The sequence below is a fragment of the Leptonychotes weddellii genome, chromosome 15 (genome assembly GCF_054177405.1).
Source record: "Leptonychotes weddellii isolate Sample4059 chromosome 15, ASM5417740v2, whole genome shotgun sequence".
NCBI classification, from domain to species: domain Eukaryota; kingdom Metazoa; phylum Chordata; class Mammalia; order Carnivora; family Phocidae; genus Leptonychotes; species Leptonychotes weddellii.
The window spans coordinates 21721992-21736140 of record NC_138383.1 but is presented as its reverse complement, the minus strand read 5'-3'; the positions used below and the strand labels follow the sequence as shown (position 1 = coordinate 21736140).

The following is a 14149-nucleotide window of genomic DNA, read 5'->3' as shown; positions in this document are numbered from 1 at the left end:
GCCTGATTCAGGGCTCGATCCCAGGACCCTGGAATCATAACCCGAGCCGAAGGCAGACGCTTAACGACTGAGCCACCCAGGCGCCCCCAGAGCAGCCTCATCTAGATGGAGTGCGGAGTCTCAGGGCCTCTTGGAGAAAGTGACATCCAAGCTGAGTGAGATGGCCAGGATAAGATGGCCAAAAGATGAAGGGAGCCTTAATGAATATTACCTCAGTGTTATTCTTACAAAGCGAAACTAGCAATGGGGAGATTAGAACAAACAGAGGCTGGACAGGTGGGCAGAGAAAGGGTCTAAAGGCCATGTTAAAACTTTTCGGATTTTATCCTTAAACCGGGGCAGGTTTGAAGAGCTATTTCGTTCCCAAACCATCATGAGTGAGGGTTATATACCGAGATGAACAGGGATGACAATGGAAAAGGAAGACCAGCTAAGAGAATCCTCTTGCAGGATTCCAGGCTTACCCTAGGGTGGTGGGAGTGGGAGTGAAGGGAAAGGGGCCAACTCAGTTTGTCCAAAAGTCAACACCTTTATCTTCCAGTGTTCAAAGCTCTCCCTCTCCCCTCAGTCCACTGCCTTCTCCCAATGCCTGGTATCCTTAGAAGGCTAAGTCTCCTACCCCCTTCACGTGGGCTATCTTGCCTAGAATGTCCTCTCTCCCCTTGATCTGGTCATATTTTAGTAGACACGAGTCAAACACACCTCGATTCAAAGACTCAAATCACTTACTAGGTCTGTGACTTGGCAAGTTAGTTCCTCTCTCTGAGTGGGTTTCCTGTCTGTGAAAAGATTTGGAAGTACCCGACTCATACGGTTGAAGGAAGTATTAATTAAGATAGTGCCTGGCACAAAGTAAATGGTCAATAAAAGTTAACTTTGCTTATCATTTACCCACCTAAACCTCAATTTAAAAATACAAGGGTATTAGTTTTCAATCGGGGAGTGGCAAGCTGGATTGGCTGAAGGGCTGGGCCAGTGGCATAACTGAGCAGAGTGGGGAGGGTGTAAGACAATGGGAAGGATGGGGACTGTGAAAATGAAAGAGACACGCTTTCTGCTGGCCAAACAAAACACTTTTGAGAACTGAATTTGCCCGAGGGCTGCCCGTGTGCAATCTCTTCCAGCTCTGACATTTTAGGTTTCCTCTCCTCTAAACTCCTTGTGTTTGGAGAGTGTGTACCACACAATTTAGACCATGCCTTCGCTCAAAAGATATAGTTTAGCGATTCTCTATGGTGGGACCGGTTGTCTTGGGGATAGTTGGCTCTCTATTTCTGGAGTCTTGGGTGTCTCTGGGGGTGAGCGAATCAGAAACGGTTATTTAGAATAAATTTGTACAATGTTCTTATTATGGGCCAGGCATTGTGCTCAGCTCTTTATAAACCTCATCTAGAGCCTCATCACAGCACTTTAACATACTAGCTGTTAACCATGCACTACACTGCCTCCATGAGGTAGAGAATTAAAGTCCCATGCTCTTAGCCACCCTGTGCCTAAGGCCCGTGAGTCACTTAAAGCAAGGGACAGCATGTGTGATGGTCTGCATTCAGGGTATCCTGGAGCTGAGCGCTTCTGAGGGCCATTGTGAAATTGTCAGGAATTTTGTGAGAAGGTCATAAAATCATTGGTAGCTTGAAATTGGCCATGGCCAGAGTACACCATGGAAATTGACAAATGCTATAAATCAGAGCTCCTCCTTCCCAGCCTGGAGAGGGGGTTGTTAAACATTTACCAGCTCATTACTGGTCAGCATACTTTCTCTAAAATTATGAAAGAGAACAAATGTGTCTGAATAAGGGAATGAGGGTGTCCGCTTGAGTGTGGTAACCAGGTGTGTCTCCGGCCAATGTTTGCACCTATAAGAGTGAGTGTGTGTGCATTTGAGGGTATGAATAAATTTGAAGCCATGAGTGTGAGTGAGGGATCAGTGCATGTATCTTAAGGGGTCATACGGTGTGAGTCAAAGAGTGAGAAATGAGGCAGGTGTGTCTATGTGTGTCAGTGAGTCAGGAAAAAACCAGATTTTTGTGTTAGGGAGTGATGTAGTAAGAATATGAGAATAGGAGGTAAATGTGTGTATATAAGGGGCTACTTGTTTTGCAGACAGGCGTGGGTAGGTATATTGAAGGTCAGTGTTTTAGGAGAGGGTGTCTGAAAAGGCTAGTATGTGTTGGAGGAGCAAATCTGTGTCTGGGGAAGTTTGTTTCTTTTTTTTTTTTTTAAAGATTTTATTTATTTATTTGAGAGAGAGAATGAGAGACAGAGAGCACGAGAGGGGAGAGGGTCAGAGGGAGAAGCAGGGGAAGTTTGTTTCTAAGGGGACTTAGAAACCTGAACTCAGGGTCTAAGGGTGTGTCTGAGGGTGAATCGGAAATAAGACTACAAAAAGCAGAATGATTATTTTAGCCTTGGTCCTTGCATCCGCTAACATTAGATTCTGCTTCAAATAACAGAAAAACACCTGTGTTTTGGTAAGCAAACAGTGGCTTTGGTAAGACAACATTATTTGTCTTTCTTATAAGCATCCAGAGGCAGGTAGCTCAAGGCTGGTGTACAGCTCTGCTCCATGAAATCCTCAGGTCAGGGACCTGGGTCATGGCTCCATAATCCCTCAAGATCCAAAATGGTGGCTAAATATCCTGTCACAAATCTCTGATCACATCTTCTTCTAATCCTTTTACTTGAAACCTCTGGTAACATTATTCACATTCGTGATTTCACCTTGCTGATGATTCTGGATCTGTAGCTCTGCCCAGCTTTTTATGTAGATCGTTATACTAATACATCCAAATGACCGTTGGTCATCTCTCTTGTGATGTCACAGAGACCTCAATTTCAACATGTTAAAAATCACCCTTAATTATTTCCCCAGCTTCATCCTGTGGTCTCAGTCCCTGTTCCCCCACCCCCTTCTCCAAATGGCACCGCCCTGTTGCCCAAGACAGAAAACCGAGCACTTTTTCCTACCCACTCTGTCTCCATCTTACCAGTTTTACCATTCTGCACTCCAAGTATCTCCTGAAACTGTCCCATTCTCTCTACCTCATGGCCACTATCTTAGTTCTAGCTTGCATCATTTCTAGGTTGCATTGCTATGACTGACTTAAGTCTAGGTTGTCAGTAACTTTTTTTTTTAAGACTTTATTTGACAAAGAGAGAGGGAGACAGAGAGAGCACAAGTAGGGGGAGCAGCAGAGGGAGAGGAAGAAGCACCCTCCCTGCTGAGCAGGGAGCCCTAATCCTGGCTCCATCCCAGGACCCTGAGATCATGATCTGAGCTGAGGGCAGACGCTTAACGGAATGAGCCATCCAGGCGCCCCCTTTGTCACTAACTTTTCTAAAACAAGAATTTGATCTAACAAGTCAAGTAACAACTTCCTGACTTAAGAATCCTTCATTAGCTCCTTTGTTAGGCTCAATGCTATAGAAAGCACCTATGGAGCTTTCTAAACACACAGATGGCTGATCCCACTCCCAATCTGATGAATAACAATCATAGCTGATGTTGACTTCTATGTTAGGCATTGCACTAGATGCTTTGTTATAGATTTTCTCACTTCATCCCCGCAACAACTTCATGAGTAGGTGTTACTCTATACCAACTGTGGACACTAGAACACAAGAGAATCAGGATTTTGCCTGAAGTTACTGGACCATACGCAGTGGAAGTGAGCTAGGGAGCCAGGCTATCTAATTCCAAAGTCCAGGTTCTTTTTTTTTTTTTTTAAAGATTTTATTTATTTGCGAGAGAGAGAATGAGAGACAGAGAGCATGAGAGGGAGGAGGGTCAGAGGGAGAAGCAGACTCCCCGCTGAGCAGGGAGCCGGATGCGGGACTCGATCCCGGGACTCCGGGATCATGACCTGAGCCGAGGGCAGTCGCTTAACCAACTGAGCCACCCAGGCGCCCCAAAGTCCAGGTTCTTAACTGTAAGGTCTGCCCTAGTCAGAATCTCTGCGTGTGACTCCAACAGGTAGGCTCCATTAGAGCTGATGGGCTGTTTCATGCTCAATTTGGAAGCTTTGGGGCCGACTCAGCACCTGGCCCAGAGCAGGCGGCCGTAAGCACTGGCTTGCGGCCGGAGGTTGGGTGGCGGCGGGCGGCAGCCGCGCTAAAACGCGAGGGTCCGAGGCGCCCACGTGGGTGGGGAGCGCGCCGCCGACAACCAGGCCGCGCCTCCGCGTCCGCGCTCGCCCGTCCTCCCGGCCGCGGGGCTTCGCCGGGCTTCCCTACACCCGGCCACCAGAGGAAGGCGGAGCCGCTGCGCCCCGCGGCAGGAAGTCGGCGCGTAGCTTCCGGCGCGCGGAGATGACGCGCGGCCGGCGCTTCCGCGTTGGGAGCCCGCGGCGGATCCCGGGACGCGGAGACCCGGGGTCCCGGCAGCGGGGCGGCCCCCGGGCCCAGGGCGGGGATGCATCGCCGCGGGGTGGGAGCCGGCGCCATCGCCAAGAAGAAGCTTGCCGAGGTGAGGGGAGGAAGGCCGACCCACAGCCATCCCCGACCCGAGAGAGATCGAAAGTCTTGGAGCAGAGCTCTGTACCCTCAAATCGCGCCCCATCAGAATCTGACACGGGCTCCTCGGGTCCCGGGGAACGGAGTTCCTTCAGCTTCTGGTGGATTGGAATGTCAGCATCCCCAGATCCACCAGCCCTTTCCCCCGCGTCCCCAAATATGACTGCAGACGGGCCGTCTGTTTTACTTCCTCATCCCTCTCCCTAAGAAAAACCATTTAAGAGAGACCCTCCTCTTTTCATACTTCGTCGGAGGCAGTACAAGTGGGAGCCCCCAGCGCCCACTCTCAACTCACGCTGGTCTCTTTGTCTGACAGGCCAAGTATAAGGAGCGAGGCACTGTCTTGGCTGAGGACCAGCTGGCCCAGGTGAGTCGGTTGGAGGGCTCCAGGCAGGCAGGGAGACCCGACAAGGCTGGGCGGGACACCTTTGATGTAAACTAGATTGTTTGGATTGAACTAAAAATAGGGTATTTGGCAAATCTCAATTTCTGGGCTGCTCAGATCTTTTACAGGGACTTGCTAATAACAGTGATAGCTAACATCTTTTGAGTCATTCCATGCTTATATCTATGTCCCAGGCACGTGTCCATTTTCTTTACATGCACTATCTTTTTTTTTTTTTTTAAAGATTTTATTTATATGAGAGACAGAGAGCATGAGAGAGAGGAGGGTCAGAGGGAGAAGCAGACTCCTTGCTGAGCAGGAAGCCCGATGTGGGACTCGATCCCGGGACTCCAGGATCATGACCTGAGCCGAAGGCAGTCGCTTAACCAACTGAGCCACCCAGGCGCCCCTACATGCACTATCTTGTTCATCCTGACGATCCTACCAGGAGGAAACTCTATTCTTCCCAGTTTAGAATTGAGGACACTCAGGTGGTTTATCCAAGATTACCTGGGTAGTAGGTGGTAGAGCGGTTTGATTTAAGTCTTTGGGGGCTTTCACTTGAAGTGCCTAAGAATAGGATGAAAATACTGCTTAACCTGTGTGGCCCATCACCACCACCGACACATCCAGGTGCGTACCAGAAGTGTGTGTCAGTGATGGGATGCGGGGCCTGCGGTTTCCTTTTCTGTACATGCCCTGAGTTTACTCAGTTACTGGGACTGGTAAAGAAGAGGAGGAAACAAGCAAGGAAATGGATCCTTGTACTGAGGAAAGATAGTAGACACAGGCAGTGCTCTTCAGAAGCTCCCACTCAGGGGTGTCTGAGTCTTGGTTTTGGCTCAGGTCGTGCTCTCATGGTGGTGGGACTGAGCCCGGTGTTGGGCTTCTTCATCAGCGGGGAGTGTGCTTGAGAGTCTCCTCTCTGTGCCCTTCCTGCTTGTGCTCTCTCTCTCCCCACTCCTCTCTAAAATAAATAAATATTGGGGCGCCTGGGTGGCTCAGTCGTTAAGCGTCTGCCTTCGGCTCAGGTCATGATCCCAGGGTCCTGGGATGGAGCCCCACATTGGGCTCCCTGTGCTGCGGGAAGCCTGCTTCTCCCTCTCTCACTCCCCCTGCTTGTGTTCCCTCTCTCGCTGTGTCTCTCTCTGTCAAAGAAATAAAATCTTAAAAAAATATATATTTATTTATTAAAAAAAAAATCTCCCACTCGTAGGGGAGGTGACATACAGGAATCAACTGGAAATGGTGATTATAATGTTTAAGTTTATAATATGTAGCAGACAAGGAGATGTTGGGCCAGGAGTGGTTACTCTTGGTGGGTGGAACATAGGCTTTGTTAATTAGGGAAAGAGAAGGAATACTACAAGTAAGTCAGAAAATCCCCAAACCATTTGTATTTAGTTTTGGAATATAATCTGGTAGACCCATCCCTCCCTTTGGGATTCTTTATTTGGAGTTAATTCCCAAGAAGGTCCATGACTGAAAGATTCAACAATCACTGCACACGTAATTCGTACCAGGCTTCCTTTTTCTCCTATGTAACCTTTCTGTTAGTGGCTGAAGATTTCTTTTTTTCTGAATGTTGCATTCTCTCATTTTTTTTTTTTTAAAGATTTTTTTTTTAATTTATTTATTTGACAGAGAGATAGAGAGAGAACAAGTAGGCAGAGAGGCAGGCAAGAGGGAGAGGGAGAAGCAGGCTCCCCGCCGAGCAGGGAGCCCGATGCGGGGCTCGATCCCAGGACCTTGGGATCATGACCTGAACTGAAGGCAGCCGCTTAACCAACTGAGCCACCCAGGCGCCCCGCATTCTCTCATTTTTTTAAGACAAAATGGATTCTGGGGTGCATCTTCAATCTAGTAACAGTTTCTCTGGGGAAAAAAAAAAAGTATCACATTAGATATGCATGCTGATTGTTAGATGCATCCTGACTTTAGAACAGGAACATGTGAGAAAAAAAATGTGTGTTTTATTTTTCATTATCTTTAATGTTTTAAAGATTTATTTATTTATTTTAGAGAGAGAGTGTGCAGGTGGGAAGGGGTAGAGGGAGAGGGAGAGAGAGTCTTAAGCGGACTCCAAGGTGAGTGCAGAGCCTGAGGTGGGGCTTAATTTCACAACCCCAAGAGCATGACCTGAGCCAAAACCAAGAGTAGGACGCTTAACCTACTGAACCACTCAGGTGCCCCCAAAGATTTTTGTTTATTTATTTATTTTAAAGATTTTATTTATTTATTTATTTATTTATTTATTTATTTATTTATTTATTTATAAAGATTTTATTTATTTATTTGACAGAGAGAGAGATAGCGAGAGCAGGAACACAAGCAGGGGGAGTGGGAGAGGGAGAAGCAGGCTTCCCGCCGAGCAGGGAGCCCGATGTGGGACTCGATCCCAGGACCCTGGGACCATGACCTGAGCCGAAGGCAGACGCTTAACGACTGAGCCACCCAGGCACCCAAGATTTTATTTATTTTTTGACAGAGATTGACACAGTGAGAGAGGGAACACAAGCAGGGGGAGTGGGAGAAGGGGAAGCAGGCTTCCCACGGAGCAGGGAGCCTCGTGTGGGGCTCGATCCCAGGACCCTGGGATCATGACCTGAGCCGAAGGCAGACGCTCAACGACTGAGCCACCTATGCACCCCCAAAGATTTTATTTTTAAGTAATCTATATACCCAACATGGGGCTCAAACTCAAACCCCTGAGATCAAGAGTTGCATGCTCTACGACCGACTGAACAAGCCAGGTGCCCCCAAAAATGTGTGTTTTAGAATTAAGGAAACATTATGGCATCCCAGTCCAGCTGACAACAGAACCATGAAGGAAAGGTAGGGATAAAAAGAGAGGGAACAATAGGGTGCCTGGGTGGCTCAGTTGGTTGGGCGTCCGACTCTTGGTTTTGGCTCAGGTTGTGATCTCATCACGCCCCCAGTCAGGTTCGGTGCTCAGTGGAGAGTCTTCTTGAAGATCTCTCCCTCTGCCCCTCCCCCCACTCGTGCATGTGTGTTCTCTCTCTCAAATAGATAAATCTTAAAAAAAAAAACACAAAAAAAACCCCTAAACTAAAGGGAACAAGAAAGAGCATCATGGTAGGCCTGGCGGAGATAGGTTATTTCAGCCCTTGCCCTGCCACTGGGCCAGGAACTTAATTTTTGGCATTAGATTATCACTTAGCCGGGCTGCCCCTAATCTCCCCCTGGTCCACCTTACAGATGTCGAAGCAGTTGGACATGTTCAAGAGCAACCTGGAGGAATTTGCCAGCAAGCACAAGCAGGAGATCCGGAAGAATCCCGAGTTCCGGGTGCAGTTCCAGGACATGTGTGCCACCATTGGGGTGGACCCTCTGGCCTGTAAGGAGCTGTCCACAGGGCTGTGGTGTTCTCGTAGGGCTCCGGAGGGGCGGAAGCTCATCTGGCTGTCATTACTGTGGCTAGGGCCCCTTCCAGAAGGCCCTTCTAGAAGGGCCTGCAGGGAGAGCCAGCGGCTGTTGTCTCCAGGGAGTGCCCAGCAGGATGGCTGAGTGCGCAGGGGGATTGGGAAGCTGGAGACACTGGCCGCGGGCTAGTAGCCAGGGTATGGGCCTTCCCGTGAGGGACCTCCAGTGGAGTTTCTGAACGGCTATTTCTCCCTTTATTAAAAAGATAATTTAGTTTTAATGAAAGTAGCGTGTAATCATGGGGTCAGTCAATAAAGGAGAAAAAAGAAAAAGAAAGTACAAGTCTTCTGACCCTGTCCCACAGTGGCAGAGATAAATATTAACAGTCTAAGATAGCTTTCTGGACACCTTCATCCTATTTATAAACTTTTTTTTTTTTTTTAACATATCAGATTATGCTATAATTACTACTCTGTAACCTGCATTTTTTTACCCAGACAGCTGTTATCTTCAGTGGATTTTTGAATGCCCGGTCTGCATATCGTTTCTCTCAGCCTTGTCTAGATCCTGTGTCCCATTATATTTCACTGTATAATTTGGGAAAGGAAGGCTCATTTTTATAGTGTTCTGAGCCAGAATTCGCCAAATAGAAATGCCTTTTAGATTGCCCACCTGTCCGAGCCTGGTTTTTAGGAGGAATTTCCAAGAGTCCAACTGTCTTGAGGATCCTGAGTAGTAAATGGAGCCCCAGGACTTAGGCTAGGCAGGGAAGGCTTCCTATAGGATAGGTGTTTTAATCTAGCTTTGAAAGAAAAGAAAGGATAGAAAATAACCTATAACCTGCTTTTGTTTTTCTGTCTTTCAGCTGGAAAAGGATTTTGGTCTGAGATGCTAGGTGTGGGGGATTTCTATTACGAGCTGGGTGTCCAGATTATTGAAGTATGCCTGGCCCTGAAGCACCGGAATGGAGGTGAGGCTGGCTGAGTCCTGCACACTGGGCTTTGGACTTCTCAGAGGGAGAAAACCTTGAAAGGTGATCTTTTCCATCCTGTAGTCTGCAGGCCAATAAGATCTTGAGAACCTGTTAGGTCTTCAGAAGCATCTTAGTGGCTTCATGTGGTTGAAAAATGGAATTACCCGAATGATTGTCTCTATTCCCTAGAGATCTTCGCCCAGGAAGGTCTTAGCCCCTGGTTATTACAGAAAATAATAGGGAGGTAGGAAATAGGCCTTTTCCCCTGATAAACAACACGTCCAGGTTATGATTTTATCATTAGTAACTATGTATGCTGGCGCTCCAAGGTGGGGTGGTGCCAAGTTTCTAGGCTCCCCAAAACGTGACCTAAAAATGGTCATCCAGTGGTGTCATCTTAATAAAGCACTTCGAATGGTCTGTGTTGAAGTTAGAAAGAAAACTTAAAACCAGTTATAAATCATTGGTCATAAATAGATACGGCCTTGATGTTAAGAGCACCTTTATAGTTTTTCAGAGATGATGCTGCCCCTGTTTTTTGTATTTTTGTTTTGGGTTGGCTTGGCTTAGCCATAAAGGTAATCCTCCATCTGCTTTCCTCCCCGCTCCCCTAGGTCTGATAACTCTGGAGGAACTGCATCAACAGGTGTTAAGAGGAAGGGGCAAGTTCGCGCAAGACGTCAGCCAGTAGGTCTTACGCCTTCCAACCCCTTAGAGTATAGAAAGGTCTTTAAAAATCAGATGGAAATCTTTTCTCTTTACCGCTCGCATGTCTAGGCTACTTTTGGGATCATTTTTGTTCCTCTTTATGATCAGAAAACATGTTTTTTAGAAAACTGAAAATACAGAGATATAAAGAACCAAAAGCCACCCGTTGTTTCTCAACTGAGAGATTACAACTGTTGACATTTTGGTGTATTTTCTTCTAAGCGTCTTTTTTTCATGTGTACGCATGTATTGTTACTATTTTTTTTTTTTTTTAACATACTTGGGGCTTAATCTTCAGATTATTTGAGGTCGAGGAGATTAGCGCAGGCACTGAGAAAGGCTGGGGAATGGAGTGGGGGGTCAGAAGATGGGGTACAAATTGATCTGGTTCCCCAGCCTCTGGGTGTGACTTCAGTTTGAGAAAAGGTTAAAAAAAAAGGCTGTCAGTATGTGGGCTGGGTATAGGGTCTACACACTGTCTTGTGGGTTTTCTTTTTCCCTAATTCGAGTTAGTTGTTAACCAGAAACCAGATAACCGGCAGGACTGGGCCTGAATTTCCAAATGGCAATAATCAGCTGGGTTGCCCTCTGTAAAATGGATAAGCATTTTCTGTTTTGCCGTAGTTCACGCTGCTCCCTGTCTCTCGCATTTAGCTCATTCATTCACATTCCCCGATGGGCTCCCGTGGGCAGATTTTTTGACCTGTGTCCGGGGTTAGAAAGGTTTGCTGAGCGGAGAGCCCCGCACTGTACTGTCTCCCGTGAGCGTCCTAGCACCGTCTGGTGCCCCTCGGCCTTACCTTTTTATTGATGTCACCGACTGGTGTGCAGCCTTTTGAGTCTTCCGTCAGGGTGTCCTGGCCCGGGGCAGAGCTGAGACACTGCGTCGTGGCTGGGGGTGGTGTGCCAGGGGTCCTTAAGCAGCTCTTCCTCACCTCAGAGACGACCTGATCAGGGCCATCAAGAAACTGAAGGCGCTGGGCACGGGCTTCGGCATCATCCCTGTGGGCGGCACCTACCTCATTCAGTCTGTTCCGGCTGAGCTCAACATGGATCACACGGTGGTGCTGCAGCTGGCCGAGGTACTGGTCTGCCTTCTGGGGGCGGGGGGCGCCTGTGTGTGGCGGGGGGCGGGGGGGGGACAGTTTGAGTAACTGCAGTCTTTCGCTGAGACTGTCCAGCAGACGCACGACTCAGACCTGTGCTTGTTTAGAAGCCGTTTATTGATCAGCTACAGCGCAAAGCACCGGCCGGGCCGTGGGGGTAGAACGACCGGCACCATACAGCTCCTGCTCCTGGGGAGCTTACAGTCTAGAGGGGCAGCCAGCCATGCACACAGCGAACCGGATTTTCTTGGGTAGACCGATTCTTTGAGGTCTTCGGAATACTACTTTCTGTACGGGCTCTTCGATACAAAGGTTTCCTCCTGTTTGCCATTGCCGTTACTCAGCATGCCTTAAGCACATCCCCTCTTCCCCCAAGTCCTCATCCTGGGTTTAGGGAAGACACGTTCGGTTTTCTTAATTCGATAATGTAGAACAAAACTAAGTAAGGAGGGGCTTTTCTCACCGGGGGATGAGTAAGGTGAGGCAGGGAACGGTCACCATTTCTTCCTGTCAGTTAATTATTCTGAATCTTGTCATATTCTGAAGTTCTCTGAGAGGGTCTAAATTAATATTTTAGTACCAGGGACCCCACTTTTTAAGACTGAACCCGCCCTCCCCCCGCCCCCCACTTCTGTCACCCTGAAAGTCGCTTCTCTATCTTTGCTGGGACTTCTAAACATTCTTTTTCTGTGCTCTTAGGCTTCAAGGGCAGTTCTTCCTCCTGTCTGGGGTCAGTCCATTGTTGCCGGGCAGGTGCTGGGTTCTCAGGGAAAGTCCACTGTTAACTGACCCCCCGGTTCCTCCTTCCTTCAGAAAAATGGCTACGTGACCGTCAGTGATATCAAAGCCAGTCTTAAATGGGAGACCGAGCGAGCGCGGCAAGTGCTGGTATGTGAATTTTGGAATGGCCCAGAGGAGATGGGCCCCAGATGGGTGGAGGTGGTTGGGTAGGTAGCACTCCGGCAGAAACTTCAGCCTTGCAGGCTGCTGTCACCACAGAGAAGCAAGCCCCGCGTTCCCCTGAGGTGCCACTGAGTTCCAACTCAGAGGCAGGCTTCTAACTGCGCTGTAGGCAAGTCACCAAAACCCCTTGTCTCCCCAACCTGTGGAGCCTGGACAGACAGTTCCTACACTTTGTCTCGGAAGTAACACTGTTAACACGGAGTGAAGGGAACTGTTAACCTGCTTAATTACGTACCCATAATTATCTACTATTATACTGTATGCGAGATAGATACAGATGTCATGGTACGAAGGAAAGGCTGATGTGAGGAGTAGTAGCAGGAGAATGTAACCCTGGCTTTTAATACCTTCTCCCTTATCCAGGCAATTAAACTATACACTGAGGTGTAGAGCAGGGTAACATAAACGTCTCTTTAATGCTACCGGCACAAGCGAGCATGTTTCCAGCCGCCAGAACTGCGAGTCCCTCCTAAACTAAGAGAGTCCTTCTGTTAATTTCTCCAGAGAGGTTCACCCACGAGTTAACGGGAAACGTAATGACAACAGTGGTCTCCGTTCTGCTTCAGGGAAATGGGACCGGGGCCTTGCTTCGGGCCATGGGGCGGACGTCTCTGCGGCCCCACGTCCCTCCTGCGACGCCCCCCGCACCTTGTCTTTACCCTCTTTCCTAGCGGCACAGGTTAAGTGATTCAGTGGCATTTTTTGCACCTCAGGCCAAGGTCAGGGCCAAGGAGAACCCAGAATTCCAGTTGGGTCATGTAACTACGTGAAGGCACTCGTGTAGATTTAGTCTGAAAACCCCACTGAAGCCAAAATGGTTTGTCCGCCCCACAGGAACTCCGTCTTCATAAATGACTGCCTCCTTTTCCCTCCAGGAACACCTGCTGAAGGAAGGGCTGGCCTGGCTGGACCTGCAGGCCCCAGGGGAGGCCCACTACTGGCTGCCGGCTCTCTTCACTGACCTCTACTCCCAGGAGATTACAGCCGAGGAGGCCAGAGAAGCCCTCCCCTGACTCCGCGAGTGCGGAAGGGGCCCCCGCGGCAGGCAGGGAGAGGGCGGAGCTGCTGGCGAATAAAACCTGAATCACTTTTTTCTTTTTTGAAAAGAAAGAAAAAGTTCCAAGTTTTCTCTCTCCTCAAGACTCTTCACCCATTATTTTTATTTTAAAGTGCCTTCACATTGCATCTTTATTGGAGAAAACCTCATTTTATCCAGTAAGGATAACCTGAGTAACAGAGTACAGTGAGCGTGTACGAAATGACCTGACGGGTCATCTACAAAAGTTCACGGTAGAGCTGGGTCTACAACAAAGGTGGTCTGTCTCCTGGCTAGACAAGTCTAGTCTCTCTGTAGCCCTGGGACATATATTACAGCCCGTTAATTCAAACCTTGTCCTTATAAAAACGTTTATCTCAAACGAGCAGACCCTGATGGACCAGTAAATAATAGCCACTCGTCCAGTCTCCTCCAGCTTCCTCTAGAGCTTCCAGGTTCTGACAGACTTGGCCGAGTGTGAAGGAAGTAGAGGTCAAAGTTAGATGGTGGTTAGAGGAAAGAATCAATGGAACCTGGGGGAGTGGCCCAGCAGTGGGCGGAGTCGTCCTCGAGTTCCACACCAGCTCCCCTCCTGTGCTGATCGCTAGGTCCCTCGGGCCTTAGCAGCGGTTAGGGCATCATTTACTGAACACCTACCCTGGACCATCTTCTGGACCCTTAATCCTCACGGCCACGTTCACCGGTTCAGGGAGTAGGTTCTCCTTACTGTCTCAGGTGAGGAACTGAAGTAGTTCACGGGGGGCCACCAGCTTCAGAAGCAAAGCGAAGAGCCAGAGTCTAAGTCCAGTGCTGCGCGGGCCTTCACTTTCCTGCATCCTGGCTCGGGCTGGCCCAGGCTGGCCGGGTATCTCGGACCGTCTTCCTAGCCGCAGGGTCAGCCGAGAGGAAAAGCCTCTGCGCCCGAAAGCCAGAGCCCTTCTTTAGCAAGTAGGGAAGGAAGGTGGCTGTATGAAGCTGTCTTCGTGGTCTGAATGCTGAATTCCTAAGAGCTGGTTTAGTACCAGAAATCTGAAAACCCAGTGGGGTTTGGATTATCCAGAACTTAAAGACGCCCTTTCCTT

The 14149-nt window shown here is 48.7% G+C and overlaps 1 protein-coding gene across 1 annotated transcript; it reads left to right on the top strand.

Moving 5' to 3' along the window:
• Positions 1-4312: 4312 nt before the first annotated feature.
• SNF8 (SNF8 subunit of ESCRT-II) lies at positions 4313-13130 on the top strand. The gene is made up of 8 exons (XM_081805156.1): positions 4313-4465; positions 4829-4879; positions 8117-8255; positions 9147-9251; positions 9869-9941; positions 10903-11044; positions 11882-11956; positions 12907-13130. The coding sequence occupies exons 1-8, from the start codon at positions 4412-4414 to the stop codon at positions 13042-13044; spliced, it is 777 nt and encodes a 258-aa protein (XP_081661282.1). The 5' UTR covers positions 4313-4411; the 3' UTR covers positions 13045-13130.
• Positions 13131-14149: the final 1019 nt, after the last annotated feature.

What these genes read in the sequence shown, in the direction of transcription:
- SNF8 (XM_081805156.1), top strand. Translation starts at nt 4,412, where the DNA reads ATGCATCGCCGCGGGGTGGGAGCCGGCGCCATCGCCAAGAAGAAGCTT. An exon ending in TGGGGTGGACCCTCTGGCCT is followed by an intron (nt 8,256 to 9,146) that starts GTAAGGAGCTGT and finishes TCTGTCTTTCAG; the next exon opens with CTGGAAAAGGATTTTGGTCT. An exon ending in TGGTGCTGCAGCTGGCCGAG is followed by an intron (nt 11,045 to 11,881) that starts GTACTGGTCTGC and finishes TCCTTCCTTCAG; the next exon opens with AAAAATGGCTACGTGACCGT.